At 42.2% G+C, this 24,759-nt stretch overlaps 1 protein-coding gene and 4 non-coding genes across 5 annotated transcripts; all 5 read left to right on the top strand.

Moving 5' to 3' along the window:
• Positions 1-212: 212 nt before the first annotated feature.
• NOP58 (NOP58 ribonucleoprotein) lies at positions 213-24,133 on the top strand. The gene is made up of 15 exons (XM_068196187.1): positions 213-365; positions 2,563-2,639; positions 4,312-4,364; positions 6,150-6,274; positions 7,289-7,425; positions 8,599-8,663; positions 9,965-10,099; positions 11,313-11,458; positions 12,416-12,542; positions 13,182-13,345; positions 14,065-14,199; positions 15,422-15,483; positions 17,985-18,118; positions 22,993-23,114; positions 23,808-24,133. Exons 1-15 carry the CDS (start codon positions 321-323, stop codon positions 23,862-23,864), a joined length of 1,584 nt encoding a protein of 527 aa, XP_068052288.1. The 5' UTR covers positions 213-320; the 3' UTR covers positions 23,865-24,133.
• On the top strand, positions 4,633-4,721 carry LOC137477679 (small nucleolar RNA SNORD70). The gene has a single exon (XR_011001140.1). It is a non-coding gene; the product is annotated as a small nucleolar RNA SNORD70 (small nucleolar RNA).
• LOC137477680 (small nucleolar RNA SNORD70) lies at positions 9,254-9,341 on the top strand. Its single transcript, XR_011001141.1, has one exon. It is a non-coding gene; the product is annotated as a small nucleolar RNA SNORD70 (small nucleolar RNA).
• On the top strand, positions 11,557-11,640 carry LOC137477677 (small nucleolar RNA SNORD11B). Its single transcript, XR_011001138.1, has one exon. It is a non-coding gene; the product is annotated as a small nucleolar RNA SNORD11B (small nucleolar RNA).
• Positions 12,710-12,795, top strand: LOC137477676 (small nucleolar RNA SNORD11). The gene has a single exon (XR_011001137.1). It is a non-coding gene; the product is annotated as a small nucleolar RNA SNORD11 (small nucleolar RNA).
• Positions 24,134-24,759: the final 626 nt, after the last annotated feature.

Raw genomic sequence — 24,759 nt, 5'->3', positions numbered from 1 at the left:
TGGCCGACCCTGCCACCAACTGCGGCACCCGGGGAAGACAAGGGCAGCTCGGGTGAGGTGCCACAGGGGCGCACCGGCGGCTCCCGAGCTCCCGCGCGTTTGTGCGTCAGGAGAATCGAACCCGCGGCGACCGGCGCGGGCGCGGCCCCGGCCCCGCCACGTGGCTCGCGTGCGGAAGGCGGCCCCGCCGCTTCCGCTCTCCGCGCGCGCTCGCTTCCGCTGCCGCCGCCGCTTCCCCTTCCGGTTCCGCCGCGCGGCGCGCGCGTGCTTGAGCGGGTCCGTCCCGGCGGCGCACGTGGCGCCCCCCGCCCGCCGCAGCGATGCTGGTGCTGTTCGAGACCGCCGCCGGCTACGCCATCTTCAAGGTGAGCCGCGGCGCTGGGGATCGGGGGCGCGCTGCCTCTCGCCCGGCGGGTCGCGGCCGCCGACCTGCGGCGGAGCAGAAGGGAGGGAGAAGGGGAGCGCGTCGGGCCTGCGGTGGGAATTACGGAGAAATACGGGCGGGAGTGAGAGTGAGGGAGGGAGTGAGGGCTCCCGCATCCCGTGCGGCCCCTCGAGGGGCGAGCAGGGCCGGGGGTGGGAGCAGAGGGGCCGCATTGTGAGCGAGGCCCCGGGGAAGGGGCCGCCGGAGGAGGCTGAAGGTGCTCGGCGGGCAGAAGGGGAGCTACTCGGTGCCTGCCAAGCGTCACCTCTGGCCCTCGCTTCCTCCCCTCTGCCGACCGGGATTTGGTGGGAAGTTGTGCTCTCGTCCACTTTCTCTTCCCGGCTGTGCGCCCGTGGCCGCCGTTCCAGCAGAACCCCGCGGGTGCGTGAGGGGGCGCGTGGGAGACGGGCAGCGCCTTCCCGGCTGCGCGGCGCCGCTGCCCTGGGCGTGCCGAAAAGCGGGATTCGCGGGGAAGGTGAGGGTCCCTGCGGATCCTCGTGTCCCGGCCTCGCTCTCCCAGAGGGACGAGCAGACCCCTTCCCAGGGCTTTGCCAGCCTCCCGACCGGGTGGCTCAGAGCTGCAGCTTCCTGGGGCTTTGAGCAAGCCTGAACTAGAGTGGCTACAGTGTCGTGCTCCTTTCTGGCTTTTCTCTTGTTCGAGTGTTGATTCATGTGCAGATTTACCAGCTTGGTTGTAGTTTGATCACAGCATCCTTATTTTTTTCCCCTCCAACTTAGTCTTAGGGTTTAGCTTGTGTGAACAAGAGTGCAGGTGCGAAGAGAGGAAGGCTCTGGTTTCCTTTGCCTGCAGCAGAATTGCACCTGTGCTCTGTGGAGCACTATATTTCCTTCCTCTGCCCCGAAACATTTTCTCCTCATTGGGGTGAAGCCGTATAGTTCAGGCAATATTTTAATACAAATTTTAATATTTTAATTTCTGAAGGTAGGCCAGGCATAAAGCAAAGGTAGGAGGAGGGCCATACAGAGAGAACTGCAGGGAGGTATCTGCAGAGGTGCCGCAGTGTTTGCTGCAGGTGTCAGCAGTTTTCCATAGGCATGTCATTTTTATACGCTAACAGTCTTGAATTTAGCAGTTTCTATGTCTTTAATTTTCTCTATGTGCCCATGTCTGTTTATAGAGGCTGAAAATTCTGTAGGTCTTGGTGTAGGAAAAATGAACTGCAGGAAAGAATCATCTGGCTGAGGAAAGGAAGAGTTGCCCCAAGGTTTTGCTGTGCCTCACAGTTATGTGGGACATTAATTGCTAGGTTTATTTGCTCAGCTACTAATTGAGTTTAAAAAAAACACAACCTCCTTCAACCAGGGTTTAAAAATCTGCCAGGGAGCAAAATTCATAATACTAGGAATGATTTCTGCACTGAGTTAAATTGCAATTGCTTTGCATTTGCATTGTGGGGACAAAAGCGCAAGATTATTGAGTGAGATGGAAAGAACACAGTGTTGTAAAGATCTTGACTATTCCCCTGAGCAATTTTTTGGGTATTTCCTGTGTGCTCTGCATTTTGTGAAATGTTTATAGGCTCCAAGAGTGTAAGTCTTAATCTGTGCTGCTTAAAAGCTGAGGGGTTCCCTGTGTACAGAGATAGGATTAAGCCATTGCTACCTCTTAGGTAATTCTTGGCTTGGCTGATGACCAAGCTGTGGTGACAACTGTTCTTTACAGGGATGAATTCTTTTTTGTTTGGGTTAGGTCTGATTAATGAAAATATCTTGGGGGATCAGTGCTTTCTGTTAGGTTTCCCAGATGTTTTATTTTTCCAAAGCAGTGGTAAATTTGGGTTTGGGTCCCTGTGGTTATGAGCGAGTCCCCTAGAGGAGATGGAGCAAGCCCAGTTTTGATAAAGAAGAGCGTTTTGCTTTAATGTGCCAGGTCCAGGAGGATGCAGCTATTACTGAAGAACTTCTGTAATTCAGGTGAAAGTAAAAATGTTGTACTATTTTTTATTAGTAGGGTAAAGCTGCTGAGAGAGAATGATGACACAGAGATCACTGGGGTTGACTTTGTTGACTCAATCTGTGTTAACTTCTGCAAAGTGGTTGGATACATTGTAAATGTTTAGGTCTCCTGGGTTGAAGAACCAAATGTCATTGTGTGTTGTGGTTTTTTTTTCCTGCAGGTTCTGAATGAGAAAAAGCTTCAAGAAGTTGACAGTCTGTGGAAAGAATTTGAAACTCCTGAAAAAGCAAACAAAATGTAAGCAGCTTTATGTGGGTATAGCAGTGTGGCTTGTGGAAGGACATGGCTGCCTGTAGTTACACACAGCTGAGGTTCAGAATGAAGTACTGTCTTTTGGGTTTCAGTATTGTAAAAGCTGTGAGCAATGATAATGTGGAGTTAGATACTCTGAGATGCTTACAATGGAATATGAAAGTGAAAGAAATACCTTAATTATTTGCAGAAGTCATTACCGTGTGTCACCAAAGCAAAAAAATTGAACAGTATTTTAAGGTGATATGGGTGCTTTGATGAGAATATCCAAGCGTGTAATGCTGGAAGTATTAGTGAAATGACAGGGTTTTGTGCTCACAGGAAATTTGAGACAAATAAAGCTTAATCCGGGTGGAGCTATGTAAATCACTGAATTGAGAGCTAGTGTTGTTGCCCATGCCATCAGTGAGAGTTAGCACCACTGCAGAATTGCACAGGGATTGCAGCGTCCACTAATCAAGCTGGCCTTTCTAGCAAATTGCCCTAAAACTGGGGACAACGGTGGATTCCTTCCAAGTCTGTCTAGTGTTTATATTGGAAGATTTCTAACCAGCTTTGATTATAATGGATGCATCTGAGTAAGCTATGCATTTCATATTTATCCTGCTCTGTCACACTATTTAGAGCAGAGGCCAGAATAGCCTACATCTGCCTGTTTGTAGTGTGGTTAATCTTGTCCTGGAAACATCATCTTGGCCACTTGCTATACAGGATATGGCTCTTAATGGGATCTCTACTCTGATAAAAATAATTCCTCTTTTTCCTTTCTGAAAAGGCATCAGTGTAAGCCTGAAGCTTTTGTTGGGATCTGCAAATGCTTAACTCAAATATTCAGCTGTATCTTTGACCTTGCTTCCTTTGCTGATACTTGACTCACAACCAGCAGTTGTTAATCAGAGCTGGATTAGTTAAATGCCTGTCCCTGACAAGGAATTTACTGGATTGAGATAGCTTTTTAACTGTAACTATATACCAACACCACAGACTGTGTGAGGGGTAGAGGGAAGCTGTACCTAAGGATCTGACACGATGTGGTTAAACACTCTTCATAGGATTCTTGGCTCTGGTCAGCATTTAGGGCATTAAAGAAATTTTTGTTGTTTGTCTTAAGCTCAGCTCAGAACTTGTATTCTAATTACAGGGGAGGACTTGAGGATTCATGGGCAATGAATCAGTTCAAATTTAAAGTCTTTGAAGATGCATTTGGTTGAAAAGCATGTTAAAGCTGAGCTATGCAGGCTCTGCATTCCACAGAGGCAGAATATTTCCTTTTGAAGATGAATGGGAAGATGCTATCATCAGTCAATCAGGGTGCAGTGTTGAAATTTAAATGGATGATGTCTGTCTTTAAATATGAACTACAAAGCAAAACTGGGGGTTAAGTTTTCTGGTGATGTCGGTCCAAGAAATACCAAGTCAAAATTCCTTTTTTTTTCCTTTATATAACTGTTGTGAGACCCAGCTGAAATGTCACACCAGACTTAATTGGCCATTTTAGTGCTCCAAGTCCTTTTGAGGGTCTGCATATTGCTTTTTGCTCTCTTGAAGCCATAGGGAAAAGAGAGGCGCTGTAGTAGCAGAGGCAGAAAAAAAATAAAATGGTTCTAGCATGTGGTTTATGTACACTTGTTTGCATACTTCTATTTTATTTCTGTAGAGTAAAGCTGAAACACTTTGAAAAATTTCAGGACACAACAGAAGCACTTGCTGGTAAGTGAGTTAACACTATTATTACAAAAAAATCAAATCTCTGTCATGCACTAGTTCACTCATTACTTGCCTGTGTCCATGCTCTTTTTCTTTTCTTAGCTTTTAAATTTCAAATTTTAAAAAGTGAGCTGGTTTTGATGGTTACGAGGTCACCTATCCAGTCTATAATGCAGTAAAGATGTAATAAAGTGTAGGTTTTTTCTTTCAGTGCATATTTTTAAGCAGTTTACAAATGAGCACCATATAAGTTGTGACTGATATATGTAGCCTGTCTGTTGTCAATGATGGATCCTTGTTGAAGCTGAATGTCACTGATTTGAGTCAACAATTCGTCACTACCACTGAGACAACAGATAGGTATTAGAGAACACTCATTATTACAACCACCTGGGTTTTGTGGATACTTGTGCCTGTGGTTTGCTGTCTAAGAAAGGTCTGTGTTCTCCTCAAATTCAGGAGTTTAAGCAAAATGGAAAGCCTTACATTCAACAGTTTTTATGAATTCTGCACTTAAATGCTTGGTATGTGGCCTGGTTTGAACAGAAATGGTAGGAATTCTAGTCAATAATTCAGAAATGGTGTGACAATTACTGCTGAATATGTTGTATGATTTAAGTAGGTGAATGTTCCACGTCACATTTATAATTAAAGATCAGTTCTTCATAGTCTGATGCAGTAGGGATAGATTATAAAAAGGAATCGAAACAAGAATGGAGACACAACCATCAAACGTGAGATGCAGGTAAAAGAGCTGTTGTACGTTCCTCTCCATGGCATATATTTTGGATTATGTTGTTTTTGCATAGGTTTGGATTCAGTTCATGTATAGTTAGGTTAAAAAAACCTCAAAAGCATCCAACTCCTACTACTTTGCTTCAAGTTGACTTGTCTGTGAAATGGAGAGGTTCAGATTACTTATGGCTCATTTATTTTGAAGGCATGACTATGTATGTGACTGTTTCAAGGGGTTAGATGCTATTGGCCAGCTTGCAGGGTAGAAAATTATCTGCATTGCAGAAGGATTGAGAGGAAACTCAGCACAGCACTTTGATTTTACTCTTACATGTCATTAGGTTCTGGAAACCAAAAATCACTGGCTGCTGCTCTGTTACTGTGATGGAGATGTATCAGTCCCAGAAGTTCAGTGGAGCACAGAGCTGACCCTCAGAGTTGTTTAAGTGCCTGCTTAAAATATATTGTGTGGGATTGTAAAGCTTTTGCAGATCTATTAATATTTGAGAATGAAGAACATCCTTTAAAGATTCTGCTGTCTGCATGCTGTATTAAAAGGGTCTGTCTGACTGCCCAGTTTGGCATTATTCCTGGGGCTTTAGATAGTACATTATCATCAGCAGAGAATGCAAATAAGCCATTACTCAGTTTAGGATATCGTGGTTGCTGCCTAAGGCATCTGGCAAATGGTTGGTTAATTAAATTATACACAAAATATTCCCATATAACTTTGCCGTTGGAAATGTTAAACACGTATCTAAAGCATATGGCATACTGTTTGTAGAGATCCTTAAACAAAATTGGCAAAAATAGAACTGAAAACATATGGAGAAAGGAGAGGCAACTAGGAGAAAGGTTTGTGATTTAGGCCTTCAGAGGAGGATATGTATAATTTTCTTTATTTTGATTTTCAGCTATTGCATGGTGAAGTAATATTGCAGCTCAGACTAGAGCTACTGTGGAGAGTCAAAATAAATACATGAAGTTAGGAGTAATATTTTTACGGGTTTTAGGAGAAAGAAACAGCATCTTTGGTCTTTTTGTTTTATACAGCATCCACAGCTCTTGTAGAAGGCAAGCTCAGCAAGAACTTGAAAAAGATTCTCAAGAAGATCGTGGCAAAAGATGCCCACGAGCAGTTGGCTGTGGCAGATGCCAAACTTGGAGGTGTCATAAAGGTGATAACTGATTTTGCCGTTTTTCCTTTGTCTCATGCTACTGAAATGCTATAGACAGAATCCAGAGATTCTGCAGTTACTAGCAATGGATTATGCTGCCAGTGCTGTGTTTGCAGCATAGAGGATAGTTAATCCTAGTCTGTGTACAGGGAAGATGTTGTCTTGAGGACACAGGTGACTGATATGGTAAGAATGCACTGAGGTCTTCAGGTTTGCTTGATTTCTCTCTTAAATATTGGTTAGAAACCCAGCAAGTAGAAAAATTAATTTTCTAATTATCCAGTCCAGAAAAAGAGTGGAGGGAGGAACCAACCAAAAAAACCCAAGCCTGGCAGACACAATCCTCGCTAACAGATGCAGCAATAGTAGGGTGGTGATTTATTGTCTTTTTGGGAGTGGGCGTTGTTGTACCTTCCTTAGTGTGCAGGTAGCTGTGCACACCCCTTGGTCCTTGCCTGCCCACAGAAAGAAGGAGGTTCAGTGAAGGTGGACTGCTTTTTCCAGTGTCTCCTAGGTGTCAAATACCAGTTTCCCATCTCATGTCCAATTGCTCCCTGTTTCACTGAACTTTGTTCTGACAGCCTTATCATGCTGTCTTAGGAGACTGGAGGCTGCAAAATGAGGGTGTAATGTGGAAGGGAATAATAGCAAAGACTTAGAACTAGTTATTCGGTCTTTTTCTCTGAAAAAGACACAAAGCCCCTAATCCTCTGCCTCTGAATTTTCTTTCTGTTACCAGACTGTTTCTAGTAAACTTCAAAATCTTGAATCTTAAGTTGAATGTTCTACATAGCTGATAGAGTATTAATTATAAATCTGCTCTTCAAAATGGAATATTAACTGTGTAGGGAACTGGGGGTGTCACTACCCTGAACATCAAAAATAGATGAAACTTGTGTGATCACAGGATTGCAGTGGGAAAACCAGTTAAAATGATGTAAGGCTGCTGGAAGAAGGACTTCAGAGGAATGTTGTGCTGTGCCTGACTTTGGACCATTGATTTCCACACTGCAGGAGAAGCTGAATTTGAGTTGTATACACAGCCCAATGGTTACAGAGCTGATGAGAGGAATTCGCTCACAGATTGAAGGGCTCATAACAGGCCTCCCTTCTCGAGAGATGGCAGCTATGTGCCTGGGTCTGGCACACAGGTGAGTTCCTACAACAGCTCTGTTTCATCCTGTCTGCCCCACTCCTGTGCCCCTGGCTGTGCTGTGCTGCTTGAAGTGTTTCTGAGTATGTGGCATGGTTTTATACTCTGTAAGTCAAGATACTTCTGTAAATGAAATCTTGTTTACAAAGGAAGGCCTTTCAGTTTGCACCCACCCTTTAGGGAAAGGTTTCATCTTCACCCAAAGTGGAAGCTGGTAGCTTTCCTTTTCATGTTATATACTTCAGGAATTCATCTGGAATGTGTCTGGAACAGTGAAGGGAGTCATTTAAAGTTCCACTGCCACGAAGAGACAAGGTGGAGACCACAATTTGATGATTTGGGCTAGAATAAATATCCATACAATAGATAATGCAAATATTAAAGGTAGGGTTGTTCTTCCCACCTTGTTCTTGCTGCTTTTTAGATTTAGTGGAGTAGTAGTTCAACACAAAGATGTTGCATCACCATGGGATCAAGCATCCATTAGCGTGTAACTTTTTAATCCATAATCTGACGTGAGCTTGTCCTGTCACAAGCCATTGGCAAGTTAGAGAAATGCTTTGCTCTAGCCAATTCCTTAAAAGTGTGTTTGCTTTGAAAATGGGCATTAATATTGAAAAAGGACTTTTAAGATGCAAATCCTCATTGATACCAAGTGTCTTTCACTGTAGCATACAGAGAAAATGTTAACATAACGTTAAAGCCAGATGGTAATGGGCTTTCTCAGACAGTGAGAATCTGTTCCAGGAAGTTTCTTTTGTTGCTTCACATTAGTGTTGCTGGTATTTGCTGCTAGGGAGGTGCAGTTTTGTGGATTGCTTCCAGCTGCTGCCCAACTGCAAGTGCTGTTGACAAATACATTTTGTGGAGAACCATGCAGAAAAACCAAGAGCCAATTTACTTCCTGCCACAGCACTCGTGTTCAGTCTGCAGCAGGTGGTACAAATAACCTTAACTTTCTCTTTCACCCTGGTCACAGGGTTTGGGAGGGCTGTTGTGAAGCTTGTGTCACTATGGCTTCTGGCCACAGCTGAGAGCAGTCAGTGGCACAAAACTGAGCTTGGATTCAATGAACCTGTGGACAACTGTATTCATGTAAAAAGGAACAGGTAGGGCATATTCTGCAACAGGATGTCAGGATGCTGATGAAACTGTATTTGTGTCTCCTCAGCCTTTCCCGATACAAGCTGAAATTCAGCCCAGACAAAGTAGATACCATGATTATCCAGGCAATTTGTAAGTATATTTAAGCTTAAATTATTAATGGATTTGGCTTAGGATAGCTGGCTTCTTTACATTGACTAAAGAAAAGTATTGTTGTCAATTTCCTCCTAGGATGTCTTAGTAAGCTGGGCACTGATGTTCATCTAGGCATAAAATGTGTTTTCTCAACAGGGTTTTCCACAAGCAGGAACATTTTCAGGGCGATGCAATAAACTGGTGTGCACTTTCTTCTTAGCATAGGAATCGGCTGAGCTACAGGCAGTGTTAGTTCAGTCCTCTAAGGGCTTTCCTTCCCAACATGCCTCCCTTCTGAATGGTGCTGGGAGAATGGGCCCCACAGGATAGCATTTTCTGACCCGTCATTTAGGTGGTGTCTTGCATAGATGGCAATGTAGAAATAGACTCCTACATTAGGTGTGTAAATCACACTGTAGTGTGTAATGCTGCATTTTGTCTCCCTGCTTTCTGAATGGAAAACAGACTGAAATTCTTAAAGCAGCTGGGAAAGCCCATTCCTCTTTTTTCCTTGAAGACACACACATCATAATCTGCACGCTTGCTGTGAAGCAGCGGTGAGGAATCCTGTTTGGAATATTAATTCCCAGACTGTTGCCAATGATGAAACGTAGTTAAACTGAAATTAATGATGTAATTCAGTTCCTTCGTCACTACCACTGAGACAACAGATGGGAACGTTGGTATTGCATTAGCAGGAACTATTTTAGCTGCAGGGCTCTCTAGCAGTATATGCTGTAGGTGCTCTACTCTAATGAACTATAATTCTGGTTATTTGTCATATGTAGTACATGGTGACCCCATTGGCTTTGTATTTGGTATATTTATATTATAACAGCAACTAAAAGGCTTGCTCTTTTAAATCAAGTAATGGAATGCAAGATCAGTTAGTTACCAGTAAAACATTTTTTCCTCAAAGTTAATTGGATGCTTAGATTTTACATCAACCTTGTGTGTAGTACTTTGGCTGACTGAAAAGAAGGAGAACTGGCTGCTGTGCTCCTTCTAGGGGAGTGTGCTTTGCAGCTGTCAGGGAGTTGGTCCAAGATGGTCCCAGTGATAAAACTTTGAGGCCACACTCATGGGAATTCTAACATTTCTATAGTATTGTGCCTGGTATTACGCAGTTCTCTGAAAAGTAAAGACTTCTAGTGTACTGCAGTTTGGTTTATTCCAATATTTATAGAGTGAAATAATTCAGGTAATTCCCCCTTTACACAATTTAAATTGTTTGGTTTGGGAGTACCACATTTTTAGGTTGCCCTTTTAGAAAAAGAACTTCGTCCTTCTTTCTTTAGCTCTTCTTGATGACTTGGACAAAGAACTGAATAACTACATCATGCGCTGTCGGGAATGGTACGGTTGGCACTTCCCTGAACTGGGCAAAATCATCACAGATAACCTGACATACTGTAAATGCGTGCGGAAAGTCGGTGAGTAGGGAGGACAGCCGGGCCAGGGGCGTGGCAGTGGGCACGTGTCGCACTACAACACGAAATACCTCAAGCACACACACTAAGATCAAAAGAGTAAAAGGAAGCAAGTTTTATTTCTGACCTCGCAATATATAGTATTCCAAAAGTGACAGTGGATTGGAGGATGAAATTGTCACCTCTCCAACCACACTGGTCAAACCAACAGTCCATCAATTCTCTCCTCCCACAAAAAAGAATGCAAAGCAATCATTATTTACATGACAGAACATGAGAAACTCCAGTAGAAATATGTAAACATCTGAAGGCATAGAAAACTTTTAAAAGAACTTTAGGACTTTTAAAAGAACAGAGCGACAGGCACGGTGTGAGTGGCACTGCTGTGAGACCCACTCACTGCTCATCCAGCTGCTCGTCACCCTGAGCAGTGCTGCCTTCAGCAGCAGGGCAGATGGAGCCAGCCAGCAGAAAAGATGGGTGTGTTTGCATCTGGATGTTGGTGCAATTTGCCATTTGGAAACTTAAGTGAAAGTTAATGCCACATCACCAACCAGTCCTTCATGGACCACCAGCACATCTTAGAATCCTAATTAGTCAGCAGACCAGTTTGGAAACCAGTTCCTAAAAAACTGATGTAAAAAGAAGTGTTGCCTGTCTCTGTGTGTTCTTGAAGACAGCAGCTACTAGAACTGCTTGTAAGAACAGAAAGAATGACTGCTGTATTTTGGACGCTTGCCTCTCCTCTTGGGCTCGTGCTTTGTATTGATTTATTTTTTGCTTGGTTGGTTTTTTGTAATAATGAAGTTTGCAGTCCAAAGAGAGACTTGTGGTTTTAAGGGAGCTTTTTTTCCCCCAGTTGTAGAAACAATTAAAGGGATTTGGTTAGTGGTAAGTGCCTGCTTCCTGGAATTCTATTCTTGTAATAGTGTCACTGAAAATTTTGCAGCAACCAGCTACTGAAAAGGTGAAGAATGCAATATGGGCTGTCTGTTTTTTTTTTTTTTTTCTAGTTTCAAATTTATTTCCAACCATTCCTAGTTAGTATAAACACAAAGTCAGAACACTGACATATATTTTAGGAATTCAGAATAGTGTGATGGCAGACTTGAGTCACTGTTTTTATTTTGGCCTTTTATCTTCATCTGTTTCTGTGCTTTTTTTTACTAGTTCATCTCGCCCCCAGCACAAACATGCTTTCATCTGTCCCCCACAGGAGACAGAAGCAATTTTGCTTCCTCTGATGTTTCTGACATCCTTCCAGAGGAGATTGAGGAGGATGTGAAGGCTGCTGCTGAGATTTCTATGGGGACAGAAGTATCAGAAGAAGATATAAACAACATAATCCATCTCTGTGATCAGGTATGTACACATGAACGGATAGGAGTAGGACTCTGTTTCAGCTGTTCCAGAGCCACTTCTGCCAAGGAAAGCTTTTCCCAGGGCAGTGCTAACTCTTGTGATGGCAGTGATGATTCCTACATTGTTGCTTTCCTGATGTTCAGACATGAGGGTGCACAGTCACTACCTCATCTGAGCCATCTCAGGCTGTTGATGTCTGCACAAGGCCTTCTGAAAGTGGCAGTCTTACTTTTGGGAGGAATTTTGCTATCATTGTACTTTCAAGTATTTGAGATAATAGCATTGTATAGCCTCTTTAATTTGTCGCTGTGGAAGGTAGGTGATAAACCCTCTGTTAAAAATGGACCACTGAAGCCCCAAAAGAATTAGGAGTTCTACCCTGCTCTTGTCTGGGCCGTGTGTGAGCAAGCACCCTCTGACTTCAGTTATGCCAGTTGGATCCCTTTGTGACTTTACCAAGGAGCAGCAGGGTTCAGAGTTCCTGTTCTTGGTCTAGACCAGGCTGCTTTTTTATGTGCATTCTAATTATGCATATTTGTACGAAACAAGTAAAGAGCATGTATCCCATTCCAAGAGAATGGTGGCAAAGATTTTTGTAAGAACTGAATATTCCAGGGTTTTGTCCTAAAGAAAATGTCCTTACTAAGTATTTTTGTTCTGCTTCTCTGTCTTTGGCATGTTGTCTGCTCCTTTATCATGAGTTTTGCTGAAAAAATAAGTTGCATAAGGGAATAAGCAGAGCAGATCCAATATACTTTGTGGATGTAGCTGTGCTCTGAGAATATGCCCAATATAAATAAAGCTTACCTTTACTTTGGCTCTTGGCTGCTTGCATGTTGCAATTTTTTAGTCTCCTACATTGGAATTTTCAGCACTTCCTTGTGTCAGTATATTTATCTCTTACTATTTTTGGGTCTGCTGATACTGACTCCTGTAACCAAACTCTGTCTGTGCCAGGTGATTGAAATCTCTGAGTATCGGACACAGCTCTATGACTACCTGAAGAACAGAATGATGGCCATTGCTCCCAATCTCACTGTCATGGTGGGAGAACTAGTGGGAGCAAGGCTCATTGCTCATGCAGGTGGGTTACAGTGATCAACATAAATAAGTCTTAGATGACCTCATCAGAGGTTTTCTCCAAGGAGCTGGTCAGCTAACAGCATTATGCAAGGCCTGGTGAACATATCGTGGTAAATGGGGCAAAGGCAGCACTTCAGGAATCTTGAGAGTACCAGTGTGAGCTTGGTAGTAGTCTGTGATGACGAAGTTCTCAGTTGGCCTGAATTCTTTTTGGAATATGAGGGCAACTTAAGTCACTACCTCTTCTGAGACACTTACTGAGCCTCCTGCTGATAGTTCAGTCACTTCTGAGGTAAAAAACCAGCACTGGGCATTTGTAGTCAGACTGGCTCAAAATAGAAGCCTTATTTCAGTTATCTGTGCTGCAGTTCTGTGATGAAATGTTCTTGCTGTCAGACTGTCGGGAGTAGGCATTATTCCAGTGGAATATGTTTTATTGAGTCAGCCTTCTTTCCTGATGCTCAAATCAAACCAAGACATTTGAGGCATGAAAGAAATGGTTTACCTGTCCTTCAAGAAACAAATAGGAAACAGCTCTCATGAAAACAGATGCATCTGAGCTTCTTACACTATTCAAAAGCAGGAAACTAGCCTAGCTGCTCCTCTGACACACTACTCTTGCTGTGTCACCTCTTTCTAGGTTCCCTTCTGAATCTGGCAAAACATCCAGCTTCTACGGTTCAGTTACTGGGTGCTGAGAAGGCACTCTTCAGAGCACTGAAGACTAAAAGGGACACACCTAAGTTTGGCCTTATCTATCATGCCTCCCTGGTGGGACAAAGCAATACCAAAAATAAAGGGAAGGTAAGTTGCATAGTTCTTTACTGGCATGGCTTTTTCCAGGGCATTAATATCTTGAACTTCATGATGGCTTGAACTTCACAGTGAGGCTTTTCCATGGCTTGGTTTACTGTATTGATTTTGATGACATGGAAAGTACCACTGTCCTACAAATCTTAGAATATTGTTCACTCCTGTTCAAAAAAAGGGAATAGGATTGTCTGTTTGACATACCTGAGTAATAACAGGTGTGTTCTAGCTGAGTTAGGATGTAACACTGGCTTTCTCAAGGAGTATGTTAATACTTTCTTCTATGTAACAGTAAACTGAGGTGTTAAAGGCTTTAGTCTTGCTTGAAAATTGGACTCTTTTTGTACTGAAGTTATTTACAGCTTGGTCTTAATGGTTAGTCTTTCAAAATGCAGGTGGATGAATATATGTTTGAATTGTGGAGAAAGCTGGAAATTACACCTCAGACTAACCTGGTCTAAAGGTTGGGGTAGAGTAGGATATGTATAACTGACTTGCTGTCTCAGATGTTTCCCTCTATTAATCACGGAAGCAAGGTGTTACATTAACAGTATTTCAGTGTTGAAAGAATGAGAGACTAATTACTTTTTGGACTAAACACTGCTAGTAAATGGTTACTTTGTTCTTTTGTATGTGGGTATGGTTTCCAGATCAGAGTGAATCATTGCCTTATGTTAAGTCTTAGCATTTAATATTATTTTTGGCTTTTCCAGATTTCTCGAATGCTGGCAGCCAAGACTGCCTTGACTATTCGTTACGATGCCCTTGGAGAGGACACCAGTGCTGAAATGGGAGCTGAGAACAGGCTAAAAGTAGAGACAAGACTGAGGCTTTTAGAAGAGAGAGGGGTAAGTCTTGCAGAGAGCTGAATGAAGCTGTCGTTCTTGTTCAGGGTATGATTTTCTGACACTGCTTTTTGACTCTTCTCACTCAGTAGCATGTCACTCTTACCCTGTAGTTTCTCCCAGCTTTGGCTGGAGTGGCTGGGTGTGTAAGTTAGCTGCAGGCATATGTGTGACAGCTGTTCTTGTTTACAGGGTTGTCTTTATTTGCTTTATACTGAAAAATTTTGATAGTGAACAAGATTCATAAGATCATACCTTTACATTCCCTACATCTCTCTGAATTGCAAGGATAGGCTTATTACTTCATAGTTTCTTTCTCTTTACCTTTGAAGGAGTATTTGTGCAATATTTTTTCTAGCCTGGTTCCTAGAATCTGGGCAGAATCTGGTGGTGCTTAGTCTTAGGGAGCTTTCTTTGTAGCTAAAGCAAGATGTTATTCTGCAAATTGCTGCACTGCCCTTCTACCACCTGATACATATCCTGGCTCTCCAAACCTGCTGTTCCATGTTGCCATCAGCACGGGGTTCTGGGAGAGCATAGGGACCCTTTCCTCTTTTAGGTGGCTGCTGCATGTGATCTTGTGAATGACATCTAGGTTCAGCCTTCCGAGCTAGATCTGATAACAATGCTCTAGTACTGGCATCACTAGGACAGAAAGAAAAAGAAAGAAAGAAAGAAAAATCCAGGAAAACATGCCCACTCTCCATGGAAGGTGAAACTTCCCATCGGAACAAAGGCAAGGAGACCTGTTAACACCAAAAGACAAACCAGTCATCTGACAAGTACATATTTAATTTAGTTTGGGGCCTGTGTTGAGGCTTTAAGGGTGGCTTTATGCCAGCTATAGGGTGATACCTGCCCTGACATGCTGTTATTCTTGCCAGAGAAAAAAGGTGCACAAATTTGAGCTGCTTTTGGGAGTTCGGAGGTATGATGTTATGTCATGTTACTGTCAGACATTTGATGCTGTAGTAGATGTCCCTTACTTGAATTTGGCTCTTGAAGAGCAGCATTAGGAAGGCCATTCTCACCTCAGCCTTCCTTACCTCAGTTCCACTCCCTGTGACTACTCTACACTCAGGTGTAAAGCTAATGCAGGTACACAAGAGCTTGACCCATAATATATGTCTGTCTTTCAATTTTTAATTCAAGAGCTGAATAACTTGTGTTGTGCATTCTTTTCCTTATGAGTAATTTGTTTTTCATATCTAAATTTCTCTTGTAGATCAGAAGAATAAGTGGCACTGGAAAAGCCTTGGCCAAGACAGACAAGTATCAAAACAAGAGGTGAATAGTTTTTCCTTTCAGCTTGGCTGAGTAAAAATAACTCTTCATGTTTTTATTTCTGAAAAGCTTTTTGGTTGTGGGCTGAGTTGACCTAAGATCCAGAAAACATTTTCTATGCTATTTAAACATTGATAATTTCTGTTGCTAATAAAAATTTTCTTTTTCTGAGATTTTCTAATAGTAAATTACTGACATCATCAGATAGCAAGAACTTTAGGTGCTACCAGCAGCACCCCAAAAGGCAGAGTGTTAATATATAGCAGCTTTAATTATTACCATTCCAAATGAAATAAATTGGAGCAAATCAGAGTTTGAATTAATTTCTTTCACAGGGAAGCTGTCCTAGAGACCTACTTAGCCATCTTATTCTTAAAAAAAGGAAAAAAAACCAGGCACCACTTGTTCTGAGCAAAGCTTCATCTTCTTGTTTAAGTCATGTATGTAATAAGTAACACTCTTAAGCAATAGATAAGGTCTTTATGTACTCTGGACACTGTTAGAGCAGTTTCTGGTGCCCAAAATGACCCTGTCAATTGCAAGTGGGGCAGCCGAACATCTGAGGATTCGAACAAGGTATTATTAGTCTGTGCTGTGACATCTGGGTTTATTCCTTAATTTGGTTGCAGGCTTCTTGCTTAGCTTGGCCTGCTTATTTTGCTGAGCCTTTGGTGTAGAGAGGGCAAGAGCTCAGCAAAACCAGTGGTAGTTCTGTGAGGAAAAATTAGCACTGTTGCACCCATCTGCAGCTCCCAAACATCTTTCTGGAGTCTAGCTGTAACTTCTATTTCCATATGTCAGGCATTTCCAAGTGTAGTGACGGCTGTGATTTCTGGAGCAGCTTTTGCAGACAGTGTCAGTCAGTAAATGAAGCATCAGGGCGTGTCAGGAGGCAGGAGCTGAGGGAGGAGGTTGTTAAAGAGACAACATAGATGCTGGAGTTTGACCTCTGGAAATGAGGAATCATGAACTCCTGCCAGGACATGTTTCTGCTGTTAGACATGCTTTGCAAACATGTCTAGGCTTAGGGAGGATCTGAAGATAATTCCTGGCTGTTTGGCATAGTCTGGCTACGTAAAAGGGAAACTAACTCAGTACTTGTCAAATTGTCCTTGAAGTACAAAAATGGCAGTACTGCTGCATGGGCATGTCAGAAGGGCTAAAATAGTGTTTTTAAGGAGATGGGCAAGAATCTTAGTCTTGTATGGAACTATGGATTTTGTATGAATTAGCTAAATTAATGTATCAGAAGTTAAATGCAATTTAGTTTTTAGAGATGAGATTCTAGTGAAACACTTCTGTATGCTTTCCAAAAAGATGCAAGTGATGCTATATTTGTCTTATTTATGGTTTTGGGGTTTTGGTTTTGTTTTTAGTTAGCAGTACTATGACAGTGACAAGGAAGCCAGTGAGCGCTCACTTGGATTTAATTAAAGCAGAGTCTGCCCTTTTGCAAAAGGCTACATAATCGATTTCTTTAAACCAATATGCAGTGTTAGTACCCATAAAAATAATTTCCCATGTTTAGAGGATGAGCTGCTAGTACTGCCTGCTGGCATTGCCACATGCTTCCCAGCCCAGTCACTCAGCTTCAGTTGCTGTTATAACCTGTGCAAGGTATCTACTTTAGATTCCTATTTTAGAAAAGTTCAGATGTCCATTATCTGGCTGGGGACAAAATATTTAGACTTAGAGTTTTAAAACTTCTTTCTTCAGCAGGAATTCTGTCCTGAATAAGAAAAAAAACTGCTTCATTGCTATTTGATGATGCAGTTCCCCCTTACAAGTTCCAATTAAAGAGCATTGGATTTCAGGGTGGCTAGTTCTCTACAGCCTGTAGAGGAGTTTGGGACTGAACAAACGAGCATGCAGTAACTGAGAAGAGGCAGTTTCAGACACAGATTAGATATTTGAATGTCCCATAAATTCAGTGATACAGGTGCTACAGCAATGAGCTGTAACATTACCCTGCCTTGTGAGTTTGCCCTATCAGTGTAAGGGTGGAGAGGCAGTGTAGAAAAAGCAGAAATACAGCTACTTCTAATGCTTTGTGTGTGTGTATGTATTATTACCCCTAGGGTACAATTATGGGGTAACATACCAAATAAAATACAGTAATACGCCAAATGGTGGGGAGCTGTGTGCTTGTGACCATATGGCTATACTAGATATGCTTTCAGCATCAGAGAAATCAATGTAATGGGTAATTCAAGTACTCTGTAGAGCTTTGGACAGGTATAAACCAGAATCAAACTCATAGTTAACTGGTATTTTCAGATCAGACAGTTGTACTTTGTGGGGTATCTCTTTCCTAGTCATGATTACTGATAAAGGCACTGTGTATTGGAGGGAGGGCCTCACTACCTGTGACATGCTTTGTTAGCTGAGCGAGATTGATTTTCACATCTTGGTAGGTTGTGTTGGAAAGTTTATGTTCAACTGCAGGATCTTCCCTGAAGCTTTGCTCTTCTTAATACATAAACTGACTTTTTTCTTCATTACAGTGAAGTAAAAGTGTTTGACCCCTCTGGTGACTCAACACTCCCTGTTGTTTCCAAGAAGCGCAAAATTCAGGAGGTGGATGAACAAGACACAGAGGTTGCAGTGAAAGCAAAGAAGTTCAAAGCAGAGATGAAAGGTTGGTTGCTGTACCTGTGCTGCTGCCGTGTCACTGTTTGCATCGTGCAGTTGGGATTAGCATTTACAGCCAGCCACAGTACCTGGGTATTCCCCTTGAGAATGGCAGTGTATTTTAAAAAGTGACTGACACCAGACTGCAGTCAATTTACAAACAGTTGTAAATGTATAAGAACATTTAAAAACAAAACACATATTCTTGCAGAATTTCTTGCTCCACAGGTTTGTATTTAGTATCTTGAAGACAGATAAGCTGCTCTCTAAAACCAGAACTTGCCCTATTTTCTTTCAAGAATACTGTTTTATTCTGTGTTGAAGTGTTTTCTGGCATTTTTCAGCATAAAAGGTCAGAATTGGACATGAAATGACACTTGGAAATTTCCATCTGAATTTACGTAATACATGAACAATTGTTACTCTCTGGGGAGCTAAAACTGAACTGTGTCCACAGTTGTTCTTTCCTTCTCTGATAAGTTACTGTGTGAAGAAAGATTTTGAACTGCAAATAATCTAGTTTAACATTATGGTTCATTTTAAGAAACATTCTGTTCTCACCAGTGTGTAACTTGGGAGGGGAAAAATGGGGAAAAAGAAGATGACTTCAAGTCACTTCTGTGAGATCCAGAGCCAGATCTGGGCACGAACTACTCACATGTTTTGCCAACTACCCGTGCCTGCAGCAGGTGAGGGCGGTCAGAGCCTTCCCTTTCTGCCTTCTCTGCTGCTCTGTTCTGGGGGATCAGAGTGCAGATATGCTGGTTCAATGCCTCTTCATGCTCAGGTGATGGAGGTGTGAGCATTCCAGACACCACTTAGTCCGTGGTGTCTCTGTACATGGTGGGAGCAACTTGCAGGAATGTAAACACAGCTGAGAAGTAAAGTTACACTGGAGTGAAGGAGAATCCTTTGTGCTGTAAAGCTGAGATCTGTGCTCCAGCTTGTTCTCTTATATTTAACGTAATGAGAAAAGGACATCAGTACTTTGGAGGCTTGATCTTTGCCCATTTGCTTTTGGAGAATATGGGTGTTCTCACAGCTACTGCTTTTGAACCAACTCCCCTTACTATAGCCAGAATTGTTCCCTTGGGCTTCCCTTGCATTGTCAAAGTAAGTGTTGACATCTCACAGGCAGGAGCTCGTTGCAGGTGAAATATTACATTGCCTTCCAGCCTGCTCTTCTGTAGTTTGAGGAGGATATTTCATTTCATAGTTATATTATTCAGTGGTTGGTGCTTTTATACACAAACCTGCTTGTGTTTGCTTCATTTACTTTATATTCAGATTTGGGGATTGGTTGGGGCTTAGCAGGTATCCTTGAACTGGAGGTAGTGTCCAGAATATTTGTGGACTACTGAAATCTGTCCTATTTGGCTGCTTGTTTTTCAAATTTCCCCAAACCTGAAGTACAGGCTTCAGATGTGTTGTTCTTCTTCCTTAAAAGATGGGTAATTCTTCAAATGTATGGTTAATAGCTTCTACTTTTTCTCAGATCTTTGTATCAAGTGGGTCATTTTATTTGACTACCTCGGCATTAGTGCTAACTATGCCAGTTGCTTCAGACTGTAGAATGTTTCTGGAGAGTTTATCTTATGTCACTTCTATGCAGAATTAATCCCTTCAGCCTGTCCTCTTGTACCCTTGAAAATAGTATTGCCTCATATTTGCAAATTGTATTTGAGCACCCAGCATGGGTACACGGATTTCCCTGACACCTATAGACAGACCATAGCCTTGCTGTTTTCCAGCATGATTTATCTGATTGCACAGTGTGCTCGTGGGGGCTCGGTGGTCCTAGAAGGCTGAGGAATTCAGCAAGTCACATAATACACACAAGGGTGCAGAGGAGGTCCCAGTATTAAGATTTATGTTGCATGTCCACTTGAATATGCTTGTGAGCCTTTAATGTCTGCTATTCTTGGCTCTGTTGTTTTTTGCTGCAGTGCTCTATTCAGCTTTTGCCTGGTCAGAGATAACACATCCAGACAGTGTGTTGTGAAAGAAGTCTCTGCCCGCTCCTTCCCCGTGCTGTTTGTGCAGCTGCATAAAAAAATGGGGGATGGTGGAAAAGTAGTCCCAGAAAAAAAGGCATTCTTCAGCCAGAAATTTCTGTTTGGTTTGTATTACAAGAGGAAGGTAAAGGACAGGAAGGAGCTGGGAAGCTGCCACTGAAAAGTTTTGGTCAAACCATTGCTTTCAATATCTGTTGTAAAGGGGGACAAAGTATTTTGCGTTATGCCAGTCTGAAGTGTAAATGTTACTGCAAGATGAGATGTGTGGTGTTTTCCGTCTCCCTGTTGGGGGTGCGTGAATGGCAGTACTTTGAGTGGGAACTGGCAGGGGATTGGGGGTTGAGGTGTACCTTCAAAGCACATTCACCTTTTATACCTGTCAGGAAGCCAAGTGCAAGGTTGTTGCCTGAAACAAGTTATAATCCATTTCAGGAGCTGTCTGTTAAAACCTGTTTTCATGTTGGTGAAGGGGAATAGGGCGGGTGTTTTTGTGACTGTGGTCTCTGAAGTTGGATGTGGCCAAACAGAATGCATGCCACCAGCAGGGCTAGCCAGTGTCCCCAGGGAAGCCTTCAGTTTGCATTTAGCATCAGGATATAGTAGCAGTTAGTGACTAGGGAAGGTATCTCTTGAAAAGAGAAATATCTTAAATTAATGGTGTTAATGGAGTGAACCCTGCAAGATACAATAGCAACAGCTTGCCAGGGTGTTCTTTAGTGATAGTTAGTGTGACTTCATTCTGTAGATGTGGAACATCCTCTGGAGGAGGGAGGATACATCACGGCATCAGGCTTGTGTGTAAAAGCTTAGACAAAAATGGTGGAAAATGGTGGGTGGAACTACTGCTGGTGATGTGCAGCACTCCCAGGGCCATCAGTCAAGCTGCTCTTCAGAGTGCTGCTTTCTGTGCCTCTGTGCCTCAGTCAGAGCTATTGTTTTCCTTGTCAGCTGCTGTGTATCACAAAGAAACCCCCACTGGCCTTGATTGACTTGGAAGTATTGCACCTAGAGGGAAAAGACCAGCACCCCTGGAGCCTTTATCCTCATTCTGGCTAGGTACAAATATGTGAAGTCTTGTGATGAGCTTTGCTAGAAGGCAGCAGCTGAAATCTTCTGGGACGGCTCTGCTGCTTGCTGTGAGAAGTGACAGTGCCTGTGAGCACCCAGTGCATCATCTGCACTGTAAATTGTGACAGGTTCCACTGCCTGCTGTGTCAGACTTGATGACATCTAGGGTAATAACAAGAAATTATTTTTTCAAGGTTACCACCCAACATTTTTCTTGGAAATGCATATTTTACCAATCCAGCTGAGTAAAAACATGTAGCATAGCAAAATATGAGCATAGCATGTGCATGCTCCTGTTATACAGTGTGGCTTTAATATAGTTTATACTTATTTTTCAGCTACTTTTAATTTCCTCATATCATACATAGGGAGGTGAGGACACTTATTTTTGTATCTGCTTTGAATGCCTTATGCTTGCACACCGTTCTCTGTGAATTTTGTGGCAGATTTACCAGGGCTTTTTGTCTAGAATCTTCTGCTGTTTTGCTTCTGGTATGTTTTTTAATGTCAGAAAACTTCATGTGTTGACTTTATTCTTCTGTAGACATGTCTAGAAATTTTTTACCCTGAAGCCAACTTTTTTTATCTGAAGCTAATGTTAGAGGCAGAGTTTGAAGTGTTATTTTTGACTCATATAATCCTCCTTCTGGCTTGAGGAACTAAACTTGTGACAAAGTACAGTCGAGATGTTAGGAGGTTATGTGGTTTGGGTCTTTTTTTTTTTTGTAATTGAACTTGTTCTTTTTGTAAGTGGTGAGTGAGTGTTCTTGAAAATGAAATTCATGGGGGACATATGGTGAGAAAATGACGTCTTGAGTCATACCTCCAGTAGCAACTATACATACCACAAACACTACTGGTTTCAGCATCAATTTTGTAGCTACTGAAGGACAATGGTTGCTACATTATGAACTTAGTCATGAGTACTGTGTGAAACTTGGTATCCAGCACTGACTCAGCTGTGCAAATAAATTTAACTTGGGTATGCTCCAGTAACAGCCTGGCTGCTGCATAGGCTGTCAGCTTGGTAATGATTTCTGCTTGGTTTCTTTACCTCGAGATTCCCAAGACTGTGGGATGTATTCTAGGAAGTGAGTGGTAAATCACAGTTCCATTACCACTGTGATTAGGTAGGGCAGCTGTTGATGAATTGTTCTGAGAAGTAACTGTAAGGTCATTAGTAAATCTTTCCCTGGGTTGATATTCCTCTCAGCTTATATAAATAGTATTATAAATAATTCCTGTCGTCCAGGATAGGAAAGTGTTTCTGCATTAAATGCTTGAAGTTGCATTGAGATATTTGTGTTTGCCAATCTAAACAGTAAAGAAAACTGGTCTGCTTCTTAACGAATTTCCAACATCAAGATGGAGAAATCAGTTGTGAACAAGATACTGCTGGCTAAATGTATTTCTAAGAGGGGATTTAGAGTCCATTTGCTGCTCCTGTGTTGCTGGTAAAAATACTTGCCAAACTGTGGAAAGTTGCTTTTCCAATGGAGTACTTGAAGGTAATTTGGCAAACGAATGAAAACATGCAAGCTTGTTTTAAACTCTGGGAGCAGCATGTAGGAATAGCATGATGTGACTTCACCAGGAGATGTGAATAGTGCTGTCTGAACACTGTCACTAGTGCCTGAAGTAGTTGTATATTTTGGTTATAGCAGGGAGTAGTTCTGCAGGTAAGTTAACACAGAAGGTGAATAGGAGTCATTGCATCCTCTGACATCTCGTAGCTTTTCCTTTTGCACTCTTAATAACTAACAACCTGCCTTTCATTTTTGTCCGTTCTGTGGTACAGAAGGGACAGCTGTAGAAGATGGTGAACCTGTCAAAAAGAAGAAAAAGAAAAAGGATAAGGAAAAACAAGCTGAAGAAGAGATGGTACTGAGTGAGGAACTCCCCACCAGCCCCATAATTGAGGTGAGGCAGAATTGCACAGCTACCTGATCCTTTTTGGGAATGTTCTCTCCAAAACATAGAATGAGGGGTGGGGAGAAATTCTTATATGTATAATCCATGGCATGCAAATAGTTTTGCTCTAATAACTTTATTTTGTGATATCCATCGCTATAATGTCCAAGAAGATTTGCATTACAAAATAAGATCTGGAAAGTTTGTGACTGTAATGCCTCCGTTCCCCTCCTGTCCTCTGCCCAGCCCCAGCTCTAGCCTTCCCCCTCTTTTCATCTTTTCTAGTGGTAAGAATGTCCCTTGGTGCCAATCCACGGGCATCTCCACTTTGGGACTTGTAGGGAGCAGAGGCTGTACCTGCTGATTTGTTACCTTCTAGGAACAGTAGAGCAGATGGGACCAAACCCAGCTTTTTGCTCAGTTCTGAAGTCCTGTTCTTAACACAGGGTTTAATTTTTATGCCCTTTGTGTATGTCAGCTGCAGGGCTGAGACAGGGCTGAGCTGTGACAGTGTGGCACAGCCTCCCTGCCCCTGTGAGCCGCCAGTGCATTCAGCAGCTGAGGAAGGACATGGCTTGGGCTGTGCTCTGCTGAGCATGGCAGCTGGGGTGATGCTTCGGCTGGGAGCCCTGTTGCCTAGCTACACATGTTGCTTTGCTCTTCCATTATGCTTTGTTCATGGCAACATTTGTTTGTTTGCAGAACACAGAGAAAAAGAAGAAGAAAAAAAAGAAAATGAAAGATGAGGGTGAAGACTGATGTGGAACAGGGGAAAACACTGGCCCTTGGACAGCTGCTTTGGAGTAGCATTTCTTGACATAATTTGTTTAGCCTCTTGCTGAAAACTAACTTCCCTGTGTTGCAAGAGGGCAAGGAGATGGATTTGATAGCTGTCTTCTCCCTGGAACAGGATACCCTGGTGTCTCTGATAATTAGGAGTACTGGTTTCTTTTGTTTAAAAGCTCACAATAGATGCTCTTTTCACAACCAGTCTCCCTTGATAAGGAATAAAAACATTTTTATGGAGATTTTATGCCTTTGTCTTTTAACTTGTTTGGTGTTTTTTGTAGCCATTATTAGGACTATTTCTAAGATGTATTGTTTTAAATGACTGATAAGTTCTAAATGTGTAAATGTTCTGTTGCAGTTTATTCTCTAAAGATTTCAAAGGTTGTAATATCCTTAAATTTTCCATAAAATGGATACAGATATCTGTGCATCATAGCAAAGATTCTTTGAACAGTTGAGGTGTGTTACCGAGTCTGCACTGTAGTTCTCTTGATAAAGCTTTTTTAAAGCATCTTCCAAATGTTTTGGTTTTGCTGCACTGGCTAACAAAATTCAGATGCGTGTTTTGAACAAATGTGAGGTAGCTTTCAAATTGCTTCATGGTGATTGTAGCAACTTCCCTCACTTGATTTAAAAACAAAACAAAGCAAAAACCAAACAAACCCTCAAAACGAACAAAATCCAAGGAAAAAAAAACCCAACCAAACCCAAGCAAAATTACTTCTTCAGCTATCTGATAATGAAGCAGAAAAGACAAGAGTTTTATTAGTAGCAGAAATCAGCCATTTGCTAATTCTGCCATTCTTGTGGGAATACAGATGCACTGAAGTAGCATCATGTGATCAAGACTCTAAAGCTCTTATGG

The sequence above is a fragment of the Anomalospiza imberbis genome, chromosome 7 (genome assembly GCF_031753505.1).
Source record: "Anomalospiza imberbis isolate Cuckoo-Finch-1a 21T00152 chromosome 7, ASM3175350v1, whole genome shotgun sequence".
Taxonomy (NCBI): domain Eukaryota; kingdom Metazoa; phylum Chordata; class Aves; order Passeriformes; family Viduidae; genus Anomalospiza; species Anomalospiza imberbis.
This window is presented reverse-complemented; position numbering and strand designations above follow the sequence as displayed.